Genomic DNA, 26209 nt, shown 5'->3' on the forward strand with positions numbered 1-26209 from the left:
AAGAGCAATTTCCATAGTATCTACTCCAAACAGCAATCTGTATATATATTCTAGCCCTACCAATGAATGAAAGCTGCCTCTTTTAAAAAAAAATTGGTTTTAAGTTTTAGTAGTTCTTCTGTTTCTGTGCTCAGTTTGTATCTGTTCTCTGTTTGTTATCTGTTTTAACAAAAAAAAAAAAAAAAACCGCCATGAAATTTGATGAAAACGCAAAGAAAACCCACTTTTCTTTCTTCCATCGTTGCTTAATCCTGCACGGTATCTGATCTTCTTTACAGGGGAAGTTTTATTCATTTTTGTAAAGAGAAAGGAGGTCTTAGTATTTAATATAAATCCTAGGGAAGGTTCAAGTCTTTTACCTTATGAGTTATGACACGGGTTGATTGGTCGAAAGTTTTTGTTGTATCATTTATTTCCGGCACCATGGTCCAACCCTTTGGAATAATAGTCCACACGTATCTATATGAATTGATGAAAGAGAAAGACATGATAGGAGAATAGGTCTGACCAATCAAAGCTCGTGAAATTTGTTGAATACCACCTTGAATCTGTATCAAAGGTCATAAAAATTCATGGATACATTTATATACGCAAAGTTTGGATTTTGGAATGATAGAAGACAACCTCTTGTACTCAATAAATTATCAATAGGCACCGATACCCAATTTTTAGTACCAGACGTCAATATTTTGATCCTTGCCTGAATGATTACCACTCTTATGATGTTTTTAATTTCTTTTTCATTATGACGTTTTATGATTAGTTAAGACGAAGGAATGAGACCCCCTAATCCTTTTAAATCCTAATCCTGATTTCAGTGGATTCAACGTTGCAATATTTTGAACCTTGCTTTGTCAACAATAGTCACACCCTTTTCAAGAGAGAGAGAGAGCAATAGGAGAGGGAGAGTTCAAAACAACAGCAACTCTAAGAATATCAATGTTTTTGTGAGTGCCGCATGGAACAGAGAGCGCTGGGTTGGTGTAATATAGAGGATAAGTGGAGTAAAGTTGCAAAAAAAAAAAAAGAAAGAAAGCAAGCAAGCAAGCTTGGGAATTTAATAGGAGAGTTTAGTGAGCCATAAAGCATGAAATAAAAATGACAGATAATAAAAGAACTCAAAACCAACAATTGGTCATCTATTTTGATTTGCAGTATTGCTAGTTTTCAGAGGTCAACGTTGGCATTACCTTGTTATTGTTCACCTTGGGCAAGGTTACAAACCGAATTTACTGAGATGGGACTAGGCAGCGAACTCTGTATCGGGACCTAAACCCCTAGAACAGGAGCGAGGAATGGTAGATGGTTAATGGGTCACTTCAATTATCAACACTACTCATCACAGAATAACAGTAGAACATGGGGTTAGTCTCAAGCTTGCATTTTTTGCATTGACGTAGCATATGCAGTGTCCCATTATTTTCAACTTCTTGGTGGAAACGGAAAACGGTTTAATGGAAAAGAAGGGTAATATATAATGATGCCCTGTTCATTACACAGATTCTGAAAGGGGAAAATCGGTTCATAAGATTATGGTTCCCAATTTCCCATTGACCGATTCATGTAGGATTCCCAGAAAAATTACCCCGGTATCCCTCAAGTGGATAAACAGCTTTTCCACCACCTGCGAGGAAATTTGCCAGTACATGATGATGGGTCAATATTGTCCTTTAAGACTAAAATGGACATTTTCTCACTTGGAAAACAAAATACCACAGGTGACTTGACTGGGTAAATGGCCAAAAGGAAAACAAACGAGGCCGAAGAAAAAACAAACGTTAAGCTCAAAAGCTAGGGTCCACCCCATGAGCGAACAATTTTGCCAATTCCATTACATAATAAAATCTAAGAAACGGAGAAAGTTGATAGAAATCTGATAAATCGTTTGGCTTAAGTTTAATTATGACGACATTGAATAGAACCACTGAGCATCCAATCCAACCACCGTACAAAAAGATTTGTATAATTTACAAATGCAATGCATGCACTGTTTCGGGCTGTAAGCCTGTAACTAGACGAGGGCTTGATTTGATACCCCCGCAATCTCGAAGGTGAAAAGCACGTATATGTTACAAACATGATTGCCTAACTGGGCTCAACCGCAACCCCTTCTCCCTGGTAAAAAGAGAACTTTCGTCATCGATTCAGTGGAGCTGCTGAATTCTGGGATGGTGGTGTTAAGCCAGGTCCGACCACATCCTGAGATTGAATGGGTATATCCTGTTAGAGGTAAAACAAAAAGGTGACTCCAGCTCAAGATATGTGAATAGAAATATAGTGGTAAATCCATGAAAAATGCAACCAACTTGTAATTCACAAATATGACTGAAGATTTCCTGATGGAAGGGGGGGGTGGTTGAAACATTAGTCCAGCTCTCTTTGTTAAATAAAAGTCATTTTCTATTTTCATTCTTAAACAAAGCAAACGTGTCAATAGCTGCAAACTTAAGGTATTCCATGACCTGTAATCTATTTTATTTCAGCAATTTAGACTCCGTTTGGTTCACAGAAATAGGGGTCTCCATACCAAGTTGGAATAGTATGGGCTATTCCGATTCCAACTGTTTTGTTGGGCAGAGTCGGAATCCCATTCCCATTCCTGCTGTAATGGCATTCCCCCATTTGAGGAAATGACCATTCCCTGCCTCTCCCTTGGGAATTAAATCCCATTCCTGCTGATTCCGATTCCGATTCCAACTGTGAACCACACAGACCCTTGGAATGCTGATAGCCACTATATAAAGCTAAAGTAGTAAATGGTAGAGGCAAACCAAAAGCCATTTTCAGAGCTAGAAAAGCAGCTATTGATGAAATGGAAAGGGAGACGGCACCTGGCCAGGATGGGATAGCCATCTAGTTTTATGAGAAACATTGGGGTTTAATCAAGACAGATTTGCTCAAGGTCCTAGAAGAATTTCATAGTTCAGCAACTCTAGAGAGGAGCTTGAAATTCTTCCTTCATCAAGGCTACGTGTAGTGATAGATTCTCTCATCTCTGGTTATTAAGGGGCTTTTGTCCACAATAAACATATTTATGATGGAGTCCTCATTGCAGATGAAATCATTGATTCAAGAAGCGGGAAGAGAGGTTTGGTTTGCAAAATTGAATTGGAAAAGGCTTATGACCATGTGAATTGGGCCTTTCTAGACTACACGCTGGCAAGGATGCACTTCGAATCCAAATGGAATTGGATAAAAATATGTATGCACTACCACACCCAGCCTTTCAATTCTGACTAATGGTTCAGTGAAAGGACAACTCAAAATCTCAAGAGGATTGAGACAGGGAGACCCTATGAGCAGGACGGTTGAAAAAGCCTTGGTTTCAGGATATCTAGAGGGTTTTGAGGTCAGTAACAATGGTTTGAAGGTGCCTCTTGCAGTTCACAGATGATACACTCTTTTTCTGTGATGTCGAGGTGGAACAGGTACGTAACTTTAAATATTTACTTTTCTGGTTTGAGGTGGTATCAGGACTGGAGGTAAAAACCAAGACTAGTGACCAAGAAACATCACAAAGCAATCATGAGGTTGCTGCTGGGCAAAGCTCAGCTTGTTCACAACCAGGAGTATTTATAAGTGGCAGACAGTTAGATTGCAAAGCATTAAAGGGGGTTAGAAATTGGGGGCAAGTTTAGACTCCAGGGCCATTGCACCTGCCACCTGGGTGGGTTTGCTTCTGAGGTAAAAGTCATACAATGCATTCTTGTAACCCTGTTAATCACTATAATCAACTCAACATTTAGAACAGAAAACCAGACTTTATCCCCAGAAACTTGCATGTGACAAGAAGCATACCTGTGCATGTACTAATTGATGTGGCTGCTGATCTTGGGACCATGCATATGCCTGTGGTTGGGACATACGATAGTATGGCTCTTTGAGATCAAGTTTGCATGATGAAGTCTGTAGAATTCCCCCTTGTTCAGCACCAGCTCCCCACATTTTAGCTGGTATAAGAAACTTGCAACATGTTAGGAACTAATGCAGCCTTTCATCAATACCAATGCAATTCAAACAAATGGAAACAAATAGGCCAACCTGACATAGTTAGATACATTGTATAACTCTGAGCATTGTGGGCAACCATGTGGAGTCGTCCTGTAATTTCTTGGCCAGCCATGACATACATAGGCTGAGAGAGAACACAACGTAGTTGATACCAATGAGTTGTAGGTGCACCAGGAGCGGTGGTTAGCCACCTCTGTACCGTACTGAAGATAAAACCAATTTGATAATTAGATGCAGATAGTACTTGCAATGCAAGAAGAAAAGCATGCTACTATATGGAAAAGAAAGGCACAAGAAAGCTGTAAAATTACACAATTACAAAGTAAGACCTCACGATTACCTCCCATTGAACAAAACATCAAACCAGCATGCCAGCCCATGCACTCTAGTGCCCACAGAGGCAATAAAACTAAGTGGGATATCAATTTCATATAGATCTTCTTCCTACAAAATTTCAAAAGATGAACACAATTACTTTTACCTTCAGAAGCAACAATCTTACTCCTTGAATGTGCACTAAGAGAAGAAAATTGTATTCAAGGGATATAAAAATGAGAAACTGGAACCATTCCGAAGAAGCATTTTCACATGAGCCGATTCATACCTTAATCGAAGTGAAGTCTATTGTGTGGAAGGTGGCTGGTGCTACCAATAACCTTGGATCAAACGCATCCACCACAGGCTTTATAAAAGTCAAAGGAAACCCCAGAATGGAATTGGGGGGGGGACCACAAACATTAAACATTAATTATGAAGACAAAAAATACAGCATATGCATCATAATAAACAAAATGAACATCAAAACTATTATGGCAAGCATGAATTGAAAAGGGGACTCCCCAAGGGCTGAAACCGCCTCTTTTGCCACAGGATTAGAACAGGAGAGGAAGTGGGGAGGGAGTTGCTGTATTAGGAGGCAGGAGCAAACAACCAACCAGCTAATGTGGAAAGCTTCTTCAAGTCATCTTTCTTCACATTACAAAAGAAAAGGAGGAGAATAATGTGGAGATACACAAGGCAGCAGCAATATGATTGATTTGGAAGAGAGAAACATAAGCATGTTTAAGGTCTAAGGAAGACATTGGAAACTATCACAATAAAAGCACATTGAATAAATCCTCCAGATCTCCTTGGCAATTCCTCTACAGGAGATATCATTAGAAACTGGCAGAATGTAGCATCCTCCATCACAAGATCTACTCTGTGTTGGAGCCCCTTTTAAATGTCCAAACCAAATTCAACTTTGATGGGTGCAATCTTCAGAATCCTGGACCATTAGGTGTGGGTGGTGTGCTTAGAAACAGCAATGGGTCAATGCTAACCATATACTTGGGGTTGATAGAATGGGGATTGGGGAGTCTACATGAGTTGAAGAACTAGATTGAGCAAAACACTCAAGGCCCATGGCATCATAGACATGCTATGAGAGAAAGAGATTGAGCAAAACACTTAATATAAGGGAGTGGTGGAAGAAGCCTCCAGCAAAACACTTGTAGAGAAGATGGGCCGAATGGTCCATAGGCTGTTTATCTTTTTTTATCTTGTATGTTCTTTGCTGTAATGGGCCTTAATCTGGGCTCTTATTCTTTCTTATGTTATCTTTTTTAATTTTCTGCCCAACCAAGCGCCTTTCTGTAAATTACTAAAGTTTAACTTAATGAAATGGAATTAGGAGTGTAAGAGGGGATTATGTTCGAAAATCTCTCTCTGAACCCTAGTTGCCGCCACCTTCTTCCTCTTCTCTCTTCTTGAAACCTGATTTCTGCTACTTTCTTTTGATTTTCTGCAACTTTTTAAACAGTCATTTCTTTTCAAAAAGCTGTTTTTCTTCTTGGTATCAGAGCAGGCTTGACTTCTTTTTCTCACTTCTTTTTTCCCATACACAGTGTATATGGAGAACTAAATCGGATGAATAGTTAAAGAAACCTATTTCAGCCCAGTTGTTAGTGGTTTTTTGGAGAGAAGGGGACTGGTTTTGTCGTTCTCCTAACAGATTCAAGTATGTTGCCCAAAACCCTATTGGAGAAATCTGATTATGGGCCCCACAAGGAGTTTGACCTGGGTGCTCAGTGACCGAAAGTCTTCTCATCCTTCATCTTGAAGATCAATTCAAGTTGATTGGTGCTTTGTGAAGTCTACAAGGAGCGGCTGAGATTTCTCTGTTTCTCCCAAGTTCCAAGTATGACGCAGGTAGTAAGTACGGCTGCATAGAGGTTGACTCACAACGCAATTTTTCTTCTGTCTTCATTTATTACTATTCGAAGTTGCAAAAAAATTCCGAAGCATTTTAAGAAGATGAACCCTTTAGAAGTTGAAAACAAGCATGTTGCTGAATCCGGATAGGTTCCGGGAGCCTCTGTAGACTCTCTACTGGTTGTGACCACAGTCAAGCTAGATGGAACTAATTATCTAGCTTGGTCACAATCAGTAAAAATTCATATCCGCAATAGAGTCAAATGGGGTTTTATCTCCGGGAGAAAAAAGGCTCCCTCGGAAGATGATCCATCATATGAAAAATGGATGCAAGAAAATTATACTGTTATTGGATGGCTTGTGAACTCAATGCAACATTAGATTAGTCAACACTATTTGTGGATGAATTCAGCAAAGGAAATTTGAGACAATGTTGCTGAAACCTATTCCCATAAATTAAATGTAGCCAGGGCTTACAAGCTAAGGAGTGATGTGAAGAATTTGAGACAGGGGGAGAGACCTTTAGTTGTTTATTTCTCAATACTGAAGTCTCTATGGAAGGAAATTGATTTGATAGAAGTTGTAGCTTGGGACACCACTAATGATGCTAAGACCTACAGGAAACTTGTTGAGAGAAACAAGGTGTTGAGTTTTTGACAGGGCTCAATCTAGAGTATGACATCACAAAGTAAAATATCTTATCCAATGATAGTGTTTCATTGTCTCAAGCCTATACCTTGGTAAGTAGTGAAGAAAGCAAGAGACTTGTCCAGGTTCAAGGGGCTGGTCTAAATGATCACTTTGCTAATATGGGAGTGAAACCCAAGGGAGTTACAGGGACTCCAAGTAGCTCAAGGAAAAAAGAAATTATTTGTGAGTATTGTAAGAAACCAAAGCACACTAAAGACAAGTGTTGGAAATTGCATCCTGAGCTTCTTCCTCTTCGGTTTCAAAAGAAGTTTGATAATATGAAGGCAGGGAGTGCCAATATTGCTGCTGGTCCAGATAGTGAAAGATGCCTAACTGGAGAGATGACTGCTAGTGAGCAGTCACCTAGAGGGTGTGGCCTCTTCTTCCAACCCTCTAGGAAATTCAACCTCTTCTACATTTGCTCATTCAGGTATACGGGCTTCTGCCAATCATGCAACTATTTCAGGTAATCGTAGGATCCCTTGGATTATTGATTATGGTGCTTCTGACCATATGACCAGCCTTTCTACTTTGTTTGTTTCTTATAATTTACTTCCTGGCCGTGACAAAATCACCCTAGCCGATGGCTCTCTTGCCCCTATTTCCGGCAAGGGAACTATCAAGGCTACAGATTCCTTGATACTTCCTTCTTCTCTTCATGTACCCAAGCTAAATACAAATTTGTTATCTATAAGTAGCCTAACTAAGTCCTTGAACTGTTGTGTAACCTTCTTTCCTTCCTACTGTGTTTTTCAGGATCTTGAGGTTCAGAAAGTGATTGGGAGTGGCCATGAGACGAATGGAATATATCTACTGGACACTCCTAGACAGAGCCATGGACAACCTGGAAAAGCTGCTTTTGGGTCTACATCTACAAAGTCCATCAGTCGAGTCATGTTATGTCATTTTCGTTTGGGTCATCTTTCTTTTTCAGCATTAAGTCATTTATTCCCAGAACTGTTTAAGGGAATTAGTCTGTCCAGTCTTCATTGTGAGCCGTGTGAGTTGTCAAGACATTGTAGAAGCAGTTATCCTTTGAGTAATAAAATATCTTCTTCTCCATTCCATATTGTGCACTCGGATGTGTGGGGGCCTTACCACTTACCTTCTATGGGTGGCTACAAATATTTTATCTTGTTCATTAATGATTTTTCACGATTTACTTGGATATTTTTTATGAAGTCCTGTGATGAAATTCCCAGACTTGTGAGGCAATTCCATGAATTTGTTCTAATCCTGTTTGATACCAGAATTAAAATTTTCAGATCCGACAATGCAAAAGAATATTTTGAGAAAAACCCAACCTGCTATCTCACTGATTTGGGGGTTATTCACCAAAGCTCATGTGTTAGGACCTAAAACAGAATGGAGTTGCTGAAAGAAAAAATCGACATATTGTTGGAAGTTGCAAGAAGTATCCTATTTGCTTTACACCCCTACAAATTTTTGGGGTGAAGCTGTTAAATCGACATATTGTTGAAGTTGCAAGAAGTATCCTATTTGCTTCACATGTCCCTACAAATCCTTGGCTGCACTTGTTATGTACATATTCCAAATGTCCAGAGACATAAATTTGAATCAAAAGCCCACAAGTGTATCTTCCTTAGTTATTCCCCCACACAAAAGGGTTATTGTTGTTTTGATCTGAAGACTGGAACTCAGTATGTCTCAATGGATCACCTTTGATGAGCTCTCTTCCTTTTATGATTCTTCTCAGGAGAGGCATTGTCCAAAGGGGGAGAATTTGTCACAGTTGTTTGCTCTCCCCCTTCCTGTCCCAGTTGAGTCTTTTGTTGACTCTTCCTCCTTCAAATGAGTCAAGGGAGAATCAATCATTTCATTCTCATTTCAGTGTTCCTATCCCTCCTCCTTTACCTCCTCACCCTCTTTTTAATCCCAGGTTGTACCAACGGCAGAGAACCAAAAGTGAGTAGATTGTTTCCCCTACAACATATGAGCCTCCTGCACTTCCAGTCACGGAAGAGACAACAGGTACTGATACGGCCCCTTTAGAGTCGTCCTTTCTAGGGCTTGATATCCCTATTGCTATTAGGAAAGAAAAAAGGAAATGTACTGCACATTGCATTTCCAAACACCTTTCTTATAGTTTGCTCTCTCCATATTTTGGCCACATTTCTTCTGTTGCTTTTAACCCAATTCCAAGGTCTGTGTCAGAAGCTCTTACTATTTTTTTTATCAATAACAGAATGTTTTATTAGATTATAAAAATTGCGAACTTTGAGTACAAGAGAGGGGAGGTAAAACATCTTCACTCCCCCACAACAGAGAACAAGAAGGAAAGCTAAAAAGTGGCCCAAAACAAAGAATCCTTAAGCACCACTTGCTTGGCTAACCCATCAGCCATGGAATTAGCACTTCTCTTCACCCAACTGTACTTCACCTCAATATCCCTACTCAGCCATTTAAATTTTTTCTTTTCATTGCTATAGCTCCACAAACCATTGTTGTCTTCCTTCAACCACCTAATTACCACCTCCGAGTCCTCTTCAATGACCAAGCACCGAATGTTTAATTCTCTTGCTCTTTTGATTCCTTCCAAAGCTGCTAAAATCTCTGCCCTAAGAGAGTCACCCTCACCAATAGGGCCAGAGAATATGGCAAAAATAATCCAAGCCTCATTTCTGAAAACTCCCCCAATCCCAGAAGGCCCAAGATTCCTTAAACTACAACCATCAAAACTCAGTTTCATGAATCCTGAAGGAGGAACGGACCAAGGTCTAGAGGTCCTTTTGCATTGAACCGAGGTAGCAACTTCTTTCCATTTTCTCAAAAGATCAGCCATGGAGAACTCTGAAAAAAGCTCCAAAGATTTCAGCCAATGACTGACCCTTAAGTGTATCAATTCAGTTAAATTCTCCATAGATCTTTCCTTGTTTGAAAAAAGTCGAGAATTCATCTCTTTCCATACGGACCAGCACACAGCTGCTCTAATGCTTCTCCACATGATCTTCCCTCTTTTCTTAGGCCATCTAGAGAACAAGGGAGAGAACAAGCTTTGCAAACTCACGAGGGGATTCCAAGTGCATCCAAACAAGGATGAAGCCCATTCCCAAATAGTCTTAGTAACCGGACAAGTAACCATAAGATGGTAAGCCGTTTCCCCATTAGGTTTACATAGAACACACCTATTGGGAAGTAAGCAAGAATTAGGTCTCTTTCTTTGAAGCAAGTCGGTTGTGTTTATTCTTTCCAGGAAAGTTTCCCAGCAAAAACTACCAACAAGAGGAGGAATGGGTTTACTCCAAATCTCATTAACAGGGAAGGAAAGGCCAGAGGGAGCAGAAGGATGGACCAAGGTCTCAAAAAACGACGCACAGGAGGAGCCATTGGAGGATGGGGTCCAAATTCTAGACTCATCCTTACTCGGGTCCAAGAAAACATTTTCAAGGGTGATTAGTGGAGACGACAGGCAACCCAAATCCGTATCCCTTATTGTTCTCCTCAACCCTAGAATCAATCCAAAACCGGAATTAGAATTAGAAGGAACTAAGAAAGAAGAAATGGGTTCATTCTTCAAGTCTGACAACGCATATAAGGAGGGAAATTGGTCCATCAGAGATGAGTCCCCAACCCAAGGCTGCTCCCAGAATTTTGCGAGATTACCAGAGTTCAGATCATACCTTATCCAAGGGGAGAAAACCGGAAGCAAATCATGAATGACTTTCAAAGGAGAAGCAGTTGTAGTCCTTTCCAAGATTCCTGGATCCCAGTCATTGTCTTCCAACCCATGTATACTAGCCACAATCTTCGTCCAAGGTTTGTCCCTTTCCATTGGAAACCTCCATAACCATTTCCCCAACAATGCCATGTTTCTTTTCCTGATATTCCCAATCCCAAGCCCTCCTAACTGCTTGCTTCTAGTTACCACCTCCCAACTCACCCTATGGTCTTTCTTCTCCTCTCTTGGTTCCCACAAGAAATCCCTCATTAACTTTCCCACTATACTTGAGACCTTTGCGGGAATCTTAAACACCGACAGAAAGTAAACAGGAAGGTTAGCTAGGGTAGAGCTAATTAAAGTGATTCTCCCCCTTAGAGAAAGATAATTTTTCCTCCATGAGGCAAGCCTTTTCTCAAGTCTTTCTAGAACCGGGTTCCAAAAGCTCTTACTATTCCAGAATGGAGGGATGCTATGAGAACAGAAATTGATGCCCTGCACAAGAATGACACATAGAAAGTGGTTGATTTACCTGAAAGGAAGGATCCAATAGGCTGTAAGTGGGTTTTTACCATCAAATATCATGTTGATGGCACCATTGAAAGGTACAAGGCTAAGTTGGTTGCAAAAGGTTATACACAGACATATGGGATTGATTATCTAGAGACCTTTGCTCCTGTTGCCAAGATGACTTATGTGATAGTTCTGCTATCTCTAGCTACACACTCAGACTGGCCACTTTATCAGCTGGATGTAAAGAATGCATTTCTGAATGGAGAGTTACATGAGGAGGTCTATATGTCTCTTCCTCCAAGGATGAATGAAACATACATAAAAGGGAAGGTCTGCAGGCTGAAGAAATCTCTTTATGAACTTAAACAGTCCCCTAGGGCATGGTTTGAAAAGTTTAGGGCTGCCCTTGTTAGCTTTGGCTATGTACAGGCTCAGTCTGATCATACCCTCTTTGTGGAAAGGAAAAGATCCTTGCCAGTTTACCTGATTGTGTATGTTGATGATATTCTTGTGAATGGTAATGATGTATCAGGGATTAATGATCTCAAATCTTTCCTTCATACAAAGTTTGAGATCAAAAATCTGAGGGAATTGAGATACTTTCTTGGCATAGAAGTTGCTAGATCCAAAGATGGGATCCTTATCTCTCAGAGAAATTATGTACTTGACTTGCTCTCTGAAACAGGGAAGATGGGTGCTAGACCAGTTGCTACTCCTATTGATATGAGTCATAAACTCTCTGCTTCAGATGGAATATTGTTGAAAGATAAGGGAGTATTCTAGAGGCTACTTGGAAAACTTCTCTGTCTATGCATGACTCGACCAAACATTGCATATGTTGTCAGTTGCATTAGTCAGTTCATGCATGCTCCCAAGGACACTCACATGGCAACAACAGAGTAGATTCTGTGTTATTTGAAGGGTTCCCCTGGAAAGGGAATTCTATTTGCTAAGCATGGTCATATGAAACTTGAAACCTACACAAATGCTGATTGGGTCGGAAATATTGATGACAGAAAATCCACCTCTGGATACTGTAGCTTGGTGGCAGGTAATATTGTCTCTTGGAGAAGCAAGAAACAATAATTTGTTGCCCAATCTTCAGTCGAAGCCGAATACAGAGCCATGGCTCATGGAGTTTCTGAACTACTGTGGCTTAGATCTTTGATGGAGGAACTAGGTATTGAGCATGATAAGCCATTGATGTTATACTTTGATAATCAGGCTACTATCAACATTGCTTACAATCCAGTGCAACATGACAGAACCAACACTTCATTCGAGAAAGAGTGGCTTCTGGAGAAGTGTGTCTACCTTTCATCACTTCTAAAGAACAATTAGTTGATTTCCTCACCAAGGGCATTCCCAAGGCTAAACTGCAGCATGATACTGGCAAGCTTGGCATGATTGACATCTATGCTCAACTTGAGGGGGAGTGTAGAGAAGATGGGCCGAATGGCCCATAGGTTAATTATCTTTTTTATCTTTTATGTTCTTTGTTGTAAAGGGCCTTAATTTGGGCTCTTATTCTTTCTTATGTTATGTTTTTTAATTTTCTGCCCAACCAAGGGCCTCTCTGTAAATTACTAAAGTTTAACTTAATGAAATGGAATTAGGGGTGTAACAGGAGATTATGTTCGAAAATCTCTCTTTAAACCCTAGTTGCCGCCACCTTCTTCTTCCTCTTCTCTTCTTGAAACCTGATTTCTGCTACTTTTTTTTTTATTTTCTGCAACTTTTTAAACAGTCCCTTCTTTTCAAAAGGTTGTTTTTCTTCTACACTAAAGGCCCATGGCATCATAGACATGCTATGAGAGATAAGATGCTGGAAAGCATAGTTGTCAAGGCGCCCTTGGAGGCTCGCCTCACCCAATCGCCTAGCATTTTTGTATATTGTCTTATAAAATACTTTTATATTGTTATATTTTTGAGATTATAATTATAAAATAGACATTATTAAACAAAAATATTCATTTTTTGTGTTTATAAACTAATTTCCTTTTATTATTTTCTTATTTGTTAGGGTTTAATCAACATAAACATTGCTAACTGCTGTATTGAACCCTCAAAGACTTCAGAATTTGAACCAATAAGTAAGGGAAAAACTTAAAGTTTTGTCTAATCAACACATTTCTTCCTCCACTTCTTCTTCTTCCTCTTCTTCTTCTTCTTCTTCTTTTCTTCTTTTCCTATAACAAAAATAGGGTTCAGTCCCCGTATTTATAGAATTTTCTTTTCTTTCTTATTTTTCTTCTCATAAATATGTTGATTTTCTAGACATAAACATGAAGTTTATAATTTTCTTATGAAAATTATGGATAGTTATTAAGGAACGATGGTTATGGAACCTAGGGAACTACTTAGGATATGTATTTTTCACTTAAAAAAATCCATTGCCTAGGCGACAAGGCGCCCCCCTGTCACCTAGCCTCGCCTTGGCACCTTGAAAACTATGCTGGAAAGGTAACCAATAGTTAGCTATTCATGGGCTTAAGGATCAGCAAATTCAGTGGCCAGTGCAATGGCCAGGCAAGGGGTTAATAGGGCTCAAATGTTGGGGGAAATTTTGTAAGTTAAACATCTATACCAATGAATAGGGAAGGTTTCTCAAATATTCCCGAAATGCAGATCCATAGAATTATAATAACAGAAGTCTTCCATGGAGCCTAGTTATTATGGAGCAAAAGCACAAAAAAAAGGCCTAAACTTTTAGTTTCCTCACTATACTGGGATAGTCATATACCTGAGAGAAATAACCCTGAAATGCAGGTCCATATAAGGGAGTGAGGTCAACACCATAGTAATTATGTTGCTGCCAAAAGAGAGCCTACACAAACAACAATATCAACCCCCCCCACCACCACCAAATGAAAAAAGAAGAGGGAGAGAGTATCAAGAATTAGAGCAAGAAATAGCGGCACAAATAGAACAAAACCGACAGTACTGCATACAGGAACAAGAAAATTTCAAATAAATGAACGCATTCATAGACTCATGGAACTAAACAAATAGCTGCAAAGAAAGGAGCTCCCATAGGAAACTCACGCCCATGAAGAGCTTCCTTATCATTCTACATTAGGTCTGCTAATGCACATAGCCATGGAGATAATTAAAAGTGATTAAAACCTATAAAGTCATTGCAAACAGAAATCTCCTAGTTTCTCATCACAGTCGGGTTTACTGCAATTATTAGAAGGGAAATTTTGTTTTCTAAATTTTAGATCCAGAGAACCTTTCTATATTTTTTTCCACTCTAAAAAGTGCTTTTCAGAACCATATAATCACCAATTTCCAACCAGAATAAATCAAATATCAGAAACATGCCAAAGCACACCACAAGTTGTTAATTACAAATAAGAACCATCAATTCATAAACAATCAATAAAATAAACAGGAAAAAACAAGGCAAATATAATTGCCATTGGCATTTTTTCATATTTCAAGAAAAAAACTTGTCTTTTGATGGGTTTGGTAAACCATTTATTTTTTCAGACACCATTAAAACCAAAACTTTCTCAGGCATGGTTATAACAGTTGGTGGCAATAAAATTAGACTATCAAAGGGTGAGGCTTGTGAATCTGTTGTTGTTTGCTTTTGATCCACGGGCTTAGTGTTGTGTGCTCATGCGGTTGTTACAAATTCTGGGTTTCAGTTTTGTTGTGTTTCTTTCAGGATAGTTGGTTTTGTTAGTTTTTGACGGTATTGTAATGGGATTAGGGTGAATAAGTATGCATAGGAAGTGTTTGGGAGAATGTTGCTTCCTTAGCTTTGTTTGGAGGTGTTTGGGAGAATGTTGCTTCCCACCTCTTACAGGGAAAAAGAAGGTTTCTGGGAAGAACTAGCAGCCGTTAGGGATTTGTGGGATGGCCCTTGGTGTTTGAGTGGGGATTTCAACGTAATAAGATTCTTGAACGAGTCCAATAACCCCAATCATAGGATTACATCTACCATGAGGAATTTTAATCTTTGCGGAGAATTTTGAATTGTGGGACCTCCCTCTTCAGCAAGCAAATTTTACCTGGTCAAACTTCCAAGAAAGCCCTACCTGTTGTCATTTAGATAGGTTCCTCTTTACAGTGGATTGGGAAGTTGAATGGGGAATTTTAGGTGTTACACAGCATTGCCAAGACCTATTTTAGATCATTGCCCAATCAGGTTGTCTCAAGAAAGAGTGGATGGAGGCCCATGCCCTTTTAGGTTTGAAAACATGTGGTTACTTCATCTAGAGTTTCTAGCTAAGGTAAAAGAATGGTGGGAAGTGGACCAAACGGAATTCCGATGGAAGGGGTATAGGTTTTAAAAGAAACTACAACTCTTGAAAGCTAGACTCAAGATTTGGAACAAAGAGGTTTTGGTAGAATAGAGCAAAGGAAAGTGGAAATCAATCAGAGAGTGCAGGAGTTAGATGGACTAGAAGCTGAAAGAAAATTGGGGGAAGAGAGTTGGGTGGAAAGATGGAATTTGAAACAGGAACAGGAAGATCTTCTTAGGAATGAGGAGATAAGTTGGAGGATATAGCTCAAGCTTTGGTTAATCACTTCAAATTAGTGTATGACAACCCCGGGAGACCTAGTGAGAGCTTAGAGGACTTGGAGTGGAGGGTGGAAGATAGTGTCTTATTGGAATCTTTGGAAAAAAAGATTTGAGGCCCAAGATGTGAGAAATGCAATCTTCTCCATGGATCTCTAAAGCGCCTGGGCCTGATGGTTTTTCGATGGCCTTCTATCAAGATTGTTGGGAGATAATTAGAGAGGATTTGTTGGAGGTTTTTGAAGAGTTCTATGAGAGGCAAATTCAACTCAGGAGCAAATGCAACTTTTATTGCCTTGGTTCCTAAGAAGAAGGACACTCTCCAACCAAAGGATTTCAAACATATAAGCCTAGTGGGAAGCATGTATAAGATCATCTCTAAGGTCCTAGCGCTAAGATTAAAAAAGATCCTCCCATCTCTAATCTCACTGTATCAATGGGCCTTTGTAGAAGGAAGACAAATTGTAGATCAATTACTTATTGCCAATGAATGTGTTGAGGTGAAGAGGAGAAAGGAAAAGGGGTTGGCTTCCAAATTGAATCTTGAAAAGGCATATGACATGGTGGACTGGGATTTTTTACTAGAGGTTCTCAAGCGGAGAAGGTTTGGGGAGAGATGGTGCAAATGGGTAAAGGGATGCATTTCCTCATGTCATTTCTCAATACTAGTGAATGGTGTAGCTAGTGGTTTCTTTCCTACAAAGAGGGGTATTAGGCAAGGAGATCTGTTGTCCCCATTCCTCTTTACCCTAGTAGTTGATGTTTTGAGTGCCATGATTTCGAGGGCTGATGCTAACAATTTGATAAGAGGCTGGAGGATTGGTAGGGAGGAGGTGGTGGTCACACACTTACAATTTGCGGATGACATCATCTTGTTTTGTGGCGGGGAGGAAGGGGAATTACGGAACATAAAGAGTCTAGTGCTTCAATTTAAAAGGAAGTCCAATCTTAAAGTGAACTGGGGAAAAGTTGTGTGGTAGGGCTCAATTTAGGGGGAGAGGAGGTGGATTCCCTAGCTAGGATTTTGGGGTGTGAAGTGGGGGGCTAGCCTTTACAATATCTGGGGCTACCACTAGGAGGGAACCCGATGGTTGAGAGTTTTTGGTACCCTGTGATTGAAAGATTCTCCAAGAGGTTAGCAAATTGGAAGATGAATTACATCTCTTTAGGGGGTACGATAACCTTAATCAAGTCAACCTTGACCAACCTGCCAGTTTATTTCCTGTCTACCTTTAGAGTACCAATGAAAGTAGCTAACCAGTTAGAGAAGATAACAAGGGATTTCTTATGGGAACTAGGGGATACTATGAAGGTTCACTTAGTGAAGTGGGAGGTGGTTTCTAGGAGTAGGGATGATGGAGGCCTTGGGTTAAGAAATATGAGATTAAGAAACACAGCTCTACTAGGGAAATGGATCTGGAGACTACCGATGGAACAGGACAGACTTTGGTCTAGAGTAATTGTTAGTATTCATGGATTGGCAGATAACAACTGGGATGCAGGACTCGACCTTGAGGCTTCTAAGTGTTCTCCTTGGAAAGCTATTCAAGCTATTTTGCCTCTTATGCTCCCTTATTTCAAATATGATGTCTGCGCTAGAAATAAAGTCTTGTTTTGGGAAGATGTTTGGGTTGGTGAAAACTCCCTTAGAGATAGATTTCCTTCTATTTACTCCTTGTTTGATAACAAAAGAAAAGTGATATCTTCAGTGTTTGTTGATAACTCCTAGGATTTGGGCTTGAGAAGAGGTCTAAAGGATTTTGAAATGGGGATGGTTGATGATTCGATCACTTAGTTAGGGGAAGTCTTTCTTGATCAATCTTGTAGAGATAACAGAATTTCGAAACCTTCCCCTTTTGGTTTTTTCAATTGCTCTTCTTTCTATAACATTTTGCTTCAGACCTCTAACCTTGTAGGGAACTTTCCTTCAAAGGAGGTGTGGGGTAGCCCTATACCCCCAAAAATTCAGGCCTTTTGCTAGGAAGTGGCACTCCAAAAAATCAACACTTTGGATTTGTTACAGAAAAAGAGGCCAAATATGTGCCTCTCCCCCCATGTTTGTTGTCTCTGTTTGGGTTCTGGTGAGACAATTTCACATTTACTAATCTCATGTCCCTTTGTGTTCTTTATTTGGTCTTGGTTCTCTTCTCTCTTTGGCTGCAGTTGGACTCCCTCCTCAAGCATGGTGAACCTCTTTGATCCAGCTTTTTGCAGGCAACCAACAGTTCATGGAAGGATTATGTGGAGAGCCATTAGAGTTTTTGTATTGTGGTCAGTGTGGGCGGAAAGAAACAATAGGATCTTCAAAGGTAGTTGTAGATCCAAGGAAGAGGTTGTGGAAGGAGTAACTACTAAGATTATCCATTGGTTGAAATCCTATGATCTTTTTAAGGACTTCTCAGCTGAAGACATTTATAGAAGTTGGGGTATTGTGGCATCTACTACTACTTCCAAAGCTATGATACAGGAAGTTTGGTCGCCACCAGCACAACAAAGGGTGAAACTGAACTTTGATGGAAGCTCTATAGGTAATCCGGGCCCATCTGGTATAGGTGTTTTCAGAGATAATGGCTCTGTATTTAAGTCCAGTAGGAGTTGGAGATTCCTTAAGAGCGGAAATCTTGGCACTACATCAAGGTGTAAAACTAGCCAAACAATTGGGGCTACAGCAGATTGAGATAGAGGGAGACTCCAAGTTGGTAATTGGGTGGATGCAATCAGGGCAGCTAGGAATTTGGCAATGTAGACAGCTGATAAGGGAAATTGTTAGCATAACAACGGAGGTGGGTGTTTGCTTCAAGTGGGTAAGGAGATCAGCAAATGGTTTTGCTGACGCCCTAGCAAAACAAGGGACTGTAAGGACTATTGGGCAGTGCTGTAAGGTTTGATGCTTATTGGATCAACCTTTTCTAGTAAGGATTGACTTCTGTATTTCAGTTTAATTTATCTCTAATGAAAGTTAGCTTTTCTGATAAAAAAAATGATACAGATACCATCCCTTCTCAGAATCTCCTTTCTAGGCTCTTACAAGTTAGAGGTAGAGTTATATTAGCCCTGTCTATTATAGGCTTCTATACCACCTAACCAATTTGCCAAGACCTTTGGAAATGCAGAGTAGTGCCTCACCATCAAACACCACCAAGTTGACAAACCCAGGGATACATCCTAAATCTTAAGCCACCATCAGAGGAAGTGTTCTGAAAGGTAATCCAGATCTGCAAGGTATAGGATATGTTGTTGGGTAAGTGGGGGAATTTGGCAATGAGCAAACAAGCAAAGGTGGAGCACAATTCATCCAAGGCATAAAAAATAGGATGGGGTACGGAAAGAAATATTGTTTTCATGGCACCAAGGCAAGGCTAATAGACAGGGTGGTGCCTTGTCTCCTGGGTGCCTAAACACCTGCCTAGGGGTCACCTAGGCAACAGGTCTTTTTAAATAAAATCCCTAAATCCTAGGGTAATTCCTTGGGTTTCACTGCAACCAGAAATCATCTTTCACTAATAATTATCATTAATCTTTCTTCATCAAATAAGTATAATGTTCATATTATAGAAAATAAACATATGAATAAGAAGAAAAGAAAGGAAATAAGAATCAGAAAAATAACTATTGTCTTGTTACAAACCAGCCCAAAACGACTATTGTCTTGTTACACCCTATTTAGCCAGATAGTCAGCAAACCCATTCGCACTCCTTCTGACCCACTTAAACTCAGCCCCTATGTCTTTTACAATCCCAGCCACTTCCCTCATCACATGTCTCAAAATCCAAGGGATATGTCTGCTGGTGTTTGCCCATCAAATGATTACTTTTAAATCCCCCTCAGTCTCAATTAACCTGTAGCCCAGTTGTTTGGCTAATCCGAGGCCTTGCAAAAGAGACATCAATTCAGCCTTTACTGTGTTCCTCAAACCAATCGGTCCTGAAAATAATGCCAGAATCCTTCACTTAGAATTTCTTATTACCCCACCTATTCTTGCCATTCCCAGATTTCCAATGGAATTCCCATCAAAGTTCAGCTTAACCTTGTTGCCTCATTCCACATTTCCACTCACTCTATCTAAACTTCTTGAAGATGAACTACTTCAGTCCAAGCTCTTAAGATGTCAGTGATAGAAAAAGTTTGAATGCAATTCAAGGTCTTTACCCATAAAGTTAGCATAATTTTTATGCTATCTACCACACCCTCCAACTAGTTAGGCAATACCCATGATGCAGTTGTTTGGGACAACTAATCAAACATAAAGTTATTTTAAAGCATTACTTGTTTATGCATGCAATTATTCAAAACAGTATAGCATATTCTTTTATTTGGGAAACGGTCTTGTTTATATGCTTTTATTAGGTAAATTCATGGCATGCTAGTTGATTTAAGCATTTGTGATTGTATACAACTGGTTGACAACAAATAATGAAAAAAACAATAATAATGGAAGGGTTCTTTTAAGTTTCCATCCAATCAGTGGTATGCTGGTATGGAGTTGCCATAGAGAAAGAGGCAATCAAATAGTCAATATTGCATTCATTTCTTTGATTTTTTTTATCAGCATTCATTTCTCTGAAAATCAAATACCATGACTCCCTTCCCTATCTAAGCCTACCTGGTCATCCTTCTCTATATGTTCTAGAAAAAGATTGCAAACTAAATGTTCTATATCTTATATTTAGAACATAACCTTTATGTGATCGAAGTCAGCTCCAAGTCACCACCACACCAACTAGTATTTCATCAATTCATCAACTAGGGAATCCAAAATGTCACCACCACACCAACTAGTATTTCACCAATTCATCAACTAGGGAATCCAAAATGTCACCACCACACCAACTAATCATTTCATCACATTTTCACTGTGTGGAACAAGAAGTAAAACCTAACCTTAAATGATTAGAGGGCATCTTTTTGTAGATGATGTTCCTTGATCTACAAACTTGTGGGGGGGGAGGGGGTCAGAAAGGTGATGATGGCCTGAGAAACCATGTCACTGGAAACTACATCCACTGACTTTACCATTTGAGCCAGGTGGAATCTTTTGCTATTACTCAAACATGAAAAATGGAGGAAAGTATCCAAAGATGGCTCACATCTCTAGAAAGGTTAATTCCAAGCCTTGAAAAATTACACATATGCCACTTAGATCATTATGAACAGCACAAATCTGTGCAAGCCATCAAACCAATCTACTACAAAATAGAGTATTATGTTTCTTACAAATACCTTGTTTGCAACTTCAACATACAAGTATTCATCACTGAATGGTGCCATGTGTATCCTACAGTAGTAAACAACTTAACAAATCAGAACCATAAAGCAATGAATATCACAAGTCTGACATTGTATACCAGAAAGGCTATAAAAAATGTAAAAGAGAGTTCTCTTTCGTAATATACATTATATTAATCAAATGCATTTGTATGAGTTTTAGAAAGCTGCAAAACAAGTCACAACTCACAAGCCTACAGTAACCATAGCATCAGCTAATTTAAGAAGTTCATTACAATGATGAACAGTTAAAAGTTAAAACTACTCTCTAAATTACTCTGATGATTATTGGGACTACTTTAACTCCTTTTTTCCTTTTTGATAGCAGGTAATAAAAGATTATTATACCACTTTGGCTAAAAGAGAATTTCTATAAAACAGTTGTAAGGCCAACTATGTTGTATGGAGCAAAGTGTTGGGCAGTTAAGAAATATGTCCAAAAAATGAGTGTGGCAGAAACGCAAATGCTTAGATGGCTGAGTAGTAAAACTAGAAAGGGCAGGATTAGAAATGAAGTCATATGAAGGAACTACAAGTAGCTCCAATAGGTGATAAAATGAGAGAAAGTAGATTGTGATGGTTTGGTCAGAAGACTATCTACAGCACCTTTCAGAAAAAGTGATCTGCAACAAGTTCAAAGGGCTAGAAGAGCTAGGGGCAAGCCAAAAAGGACTTGATTAAAGTAAATAAGAAATTATTTAAGCGCCCATAGTTTAATGATGGATATAGAACTCAACAGAATGGAATTACAAACAAGGACTAATGTAGCTGACCCCATATAGTTGGGGCAAGGCTTAGATAATGATGATGAAATAATAAAAAATCATTAAAAAGAAGAAAAGGAAAAGTATACAAGGAGAGCAGGAGTTTTGCAGCCCAAGCACTCTAAAGACAGTCACCAAGATATCTGGCCACAAAGAATTACACGGTCAATTCAAAACCTCCTACAGCCTATCCCGCAATCAAAATATCAAAATACCCTGCCTTCTAAATGCTTTCAACAATATCAAGCCCTCAAAAATTTCCTTTTCTTTTTTTACCACACATCCTTACCTTACCAAAACTCTGACAACCTATCCCAAAATCATCAAAATACTCCAATAAGACTCTGGACGGATGCAACACAGATAGCACTTGAAAGAGAAAATAAAACATAAACTATGATGGTTTCTATCTTTGCAATACAGTGATAAAGGCATCAAAGCAAGCAAATAATGCATGGAGAAGGACATCAGTTTTCTCCCAGTTCCTCATTCAATGGCAAATTTGTAATATATGGATGTTTTGGATTTGCATATTATTTTAGTTCTTTTAAATTATTTTTTAGCTTGTTAGTGTCATGGGAATATGGTCCGTTTTTATTATAGAATTCTTTAAATTTTGAAAAGTTACGCAATCACATCATTGTTCTCAAATCCTATTTTTCTGAGGTCAAACCTTGGCCATTTAGCATGAATTTTGAGTGATTAGATAGATGATTGGGTTGAATGGGAAAACTATAAAATAGTATACAATGAATTTAACCTGAGAATAGCTCCAATAGGTGACAAAATGATGAAAAGTAGATTACGAAAGTTTGGACATGTGCAGAGAAGACCATCTACACAACCAGTAAAAAGAAGTGATTTATTACAAGTTGAAGGAGCTAGAAATGCTAGGATCAGAAATGATTCAAGTCCCGCAACTTGACAATTGAGATAATACTGAACAGGATAGAATGCCAAAGCAGGATTCATGTAGCCAGCCCCATATATTTGGGACAAAGGCTTCAATGGGGTATCTGCAATGGGGAAATGGATCTATCTATTTCTCTGCATCACTCTTGGTATTGTTTTTGGTTTGTTTAATTGTAGTAGCTAGTAGGGTTAGTATCTAGTAAGTGGTATGAGTGATAGTAGGAGTTAGAGTCCTTATTTGATTTCCCTTATGGCCTTGGTTCCAAAGTAGTTAGAATATATGTTAACCAAGCCCATATGCATATTATATAAATAGAGTCTGTAAACAGAGATCTCATCCCTTATGCTTATTATATAAAGAGAGTCTATGTAGTAGAAATTTCAGATTTGATTTAATGGAATAAAATATTAAACAAAAACATTCAAGTTTAGATAGCCATAATAATTTCAAAAAAAAAAAAGAGTGAACACATGCTTAATTCAAAGGGTCCACTAACTGATGAACAGTTCAGATTGGCTACAAGATAAAACACACACACACACACACACACACACACAAACACAAGAGAGAGAGAGAGAGGAAGAAGAAGAAGAAGAAGAAGAAGAAGAAGAAATTCCAATGGTTCAAGCTTAGATGGCCATAATAATTTCAAAAAAAAATGAGTGAACACATGGCTAATTCAAAGGGTCCACAACCTGATGAACAGTTCAGATTGGCTACAGAATACACACATGATAGGGAGAGAGAGGAGAGAAACTCCAATGGTTGCAATTAACTTAAGTACCATTTAGTGAGCTGGGAGCAAATTTGTAAACCCCAGTCACAGGGTGGGCTAGGAATAAGAAACCTTAAGCTTTTCAACCTTGCCCTATTGGGAAGCTGGCTGTGGAGGTTTAGATCTGAACCAAACAAACCCTGGAGGAAGGTGATTGAGGAGAAATATGGCTTAAGGAACACTGGATGGGATGGTGTTATTCCCTCTGGTACTTATGGTTGTGGGGTGTGGAAAGGAATTTGTAAGGCTTACAGGCAGTTCAGCAGTGGTATTAAATTTAAAGAGGGAAATGGAAGAAAAACCAGGTTCTGGTTAGATCAGTGGGTAGGTGACAACACTCTAAACGAGCTGTTCCCAGCCTTGATGCCTTATACAATGTGGCTGTAGATAAGGAAGCCTTAGTGGCTGATTCTATGTGTCACCAGGAAGGCAGTCTTTGCTGGGTTCCTCCCTTTAGGAGAAGCTTCAATGACTAGGAAATTCAGCAGATGGCAGATTTTCTTAATCTGTTACAAGACCAACAGATAAATTTTCAGAAGCAAGACTCAACAGTTTGGACATGGTCAAAATCTGGAGAGTTCACAGTTAAATCCTTCTATAATTTTCTTGTGGGAAGGTCTGAAGCCCCTTTTCCCAGTCAGGCCATTTGGGGGAATTTGACTTCTCCAAAAATCAATTTTTTTGCATGGGTGGCAGCTCTGGAGAGGTGTTTGTCCAAAGAAATGCTGCTGAAAAAAGGTCTTAATCTGCCAGACTGGAGGTGCTGTTTTTGCAATATACAAGTAGAACCTTCAGGGCATCTCTTCATTCATTGCAAGTTTAGTTCTGCAGTTTGGCCACACTTCTTCAAATCCCTGAATCTAAGCTGGTGCATGTCAGCCTCAGTTAGAGCTCTGCTAGAGGAGTGGCATATTCAGGGGCTGTCGAAGAAAGGAAAGTTATGCTGGACTTCCATTCCTCCGGCAGTGCTGTGAGCTGTGTGGTCAGAAAGGAACAATAGGATTTTTGAGAAAAAATCTACTACTGAAGCCGAGGTCATTAACTTGGCAATAGAGATTTTGAGAAGTTGGATGTCTATACATACTGTTTTTAGAGATAGCATATCTGATTATACTTTTTTGAGTATGGCCTTTTTTTGAGGTCCTTCATTTTGTACAGATTCTCATTGTACACAGGGCCTTATATTAATACAAGCATACTTTACCTTTTTCAAAAAAATTAAAAAAAAAATCCTATTGTCCACGAAAGGAAAAGCAAATAAGAAGGTAATTACAAAAGGTAGTTATCTTTTCTCAAAAAATACCTTCCCATTGTTGGAAACATTTTCCCCTTGGGGACAAGGAATCTATCTCTTGCAATCACATAGGATTCCAGCATTCTCTCATTAACCAATAGGGTACCTGGTTATAAAAACCAAAGAAAGAAAAACAAAAAGAAACAAACATTAGCTATTGGAACTAACCTTTTCAACTGAACTGTAATGTTCTATGTTCCAATAAAAACCTTTAAGGCTTCAAAACAAGAAATTATGCTTAAGGTTGCTAATAACATTTAGGAACAAATAAAGATTAGCATTTCTTTTTTCATTTCTCTAGAGACCTGGGGTTGAGAGTTATGCAGTGACATGTTCATCAACACAGAGAATCAGAAAAATATCATCAGATAATGAAAAATAAAGAACAAATATAAATGTATTAAAGTAATCAGAGAAGTGCAGTTTGGTGGCTACCTTCACATGTTTTTTTTTTATCAATAGCTACCTTCACATGTTTTGCTATTATGCAAACAAGCAAAACGAACTGGTACCAAATTACATGTCCATTGATTGTCTTGTAGCTACTAAGAATTTGATACAAATTTGTGGAGTGATTTGGGATGCATTGAATGGTCAAGGAAGATAACATTGATTTCATCTAAGCCTTGTCCCAACTATATGGGGTTGACTACATGAATCTTGTTTCTCCATTCCACTATATTCAGTGTCATATCCATCATAAAATTTTGAGCCCATAAATCATTTCTTACTACTTCAACCCCATGTCCATTTTGATCCGTCTCATATACAGGAGAAAGGAAATTCAAAGGTTTGCCATAATTATTTCAACTCTACCCAATCATCACAAATATGATCATTACTCTAGTTGCACACTGGACTCATGGACATTCTGAATGATATCACATCTATTCTGCAGGATTAGTTAGGTAATTTTGTCTACTATTGGATCAGGCCCCTTATCTTGTTAGTCTACTTAAGGTTTAGTTATAAATTGAGTTTCAAATTTCTTAGCCTGTTCAGCTTTCTTGTTGCCTCATTGATATTTTATTATTTTCTCTCTCTAAATTGTCCATCCCTACCTAGATGTGTAAAATTCAAATTCGTTTCAGCTGTCCTCTTTGATTTTCCCTCGTAAGCTTCCCTTTCATACAGCTCCCTCAAATTACAATCCTGCTTTTCAAAACTGCCTAACGTCTTGAAATTTTGTCCTTCTGTGCCTAAATTTCTCAAAATCTCGTCAAATTCATCTATCCACCACCATTTTTTATGAGTCATCTATCCACCATCATTCTCCATCAAAATTAATGCTATCAAGTTTAAACCCAAAAATTCTTACCTATATTGCATCATTTTCAGGCTTTCTTCATCAAAGTCACTTTCTCTTTTTGTGCAAAAGCTGCCCAAAACCCCAAAATACGACCAACAGTTACAATCTTCCATCTTAAACCTGTACACAATGTGATAGAAAGTTTATGTCCCTAGACTTGGTTAAATTTCACAAACTTTAGCCTCACGAGAATTTGGCAAATTGCTTATATTTCAAGTAGCACATCACAGACAACTCTCCTAAACCTCCCTATGTCTCTAATTTATAAGTT

The 26209-nt window shown here is 38.9% G+C and overlaps 1 protein-coding gene across 24 annotated transcripts in view; it reads right to left on the bottom strand.

Moving 5' to 3' along the window:
* Positions 1–1862: 1862 nt before the first annotated feature.
* LOC104606146 (putative histone-arginine methyltransferase CARM1) overlaps positions 1863–26209 on the bottom strand; it is a 30060-nt gene continuing 5713 nt past the window's right edge. For 11 of the 24 annotated variants that reach the window (XM_088904321.1, XM_088904320.1, XM_010271208.3 and 8 more), the window contains 8 exons: positions 24639–24735; positions 20839–20893; positions 13830–13913; positions 4616–4693; positions 4352–4455; positions 4042–4214; positions 3799–3950; positions 1863–2220 (listed from right to left, as the gene is read on the bottom strand). In XM_088904321.1, the coding sequence (XP_088760447.1) occupies positions 2137–2220; positions 3799–3950; positions 4042–4214; positions 4352–4455; positions 4616–4693; positions 13830–13913; positions 20839–20893; positions 24639–24735 (827 nt within the window). In that variant the 3' untranslated portion in view covers positions 1863–2136. The remainder of the gene's footprint in view (positions 2221–3798; positions 3951–4041; positions 4215–4351; positions 4456–4615; positions 4694–13829; positions 13914–20838; positions 20894–24638; positions 24736–26209) is intronic. The other 13 variants (XM_088904326.1, XM_088904323.1, XM_088904325.1 and 10 more) reach the window with 3 other exon arrangements.

Source organism: Nelumbo nucifera, chromosome 4 (genome assembly GCF_055504915.1).
Source record: "Nelumbo nucifera cultivar China Antique chromosome 4, China Antique-T2T, whole genome shotgun sequence".
Lineage (NCBI taxonomy): Eukaryota > Viridiplantae > Streptophyta > Magnoliopsida > Proteales > Nelumbonaceae > Nelumbo > Nelumbo nucifera.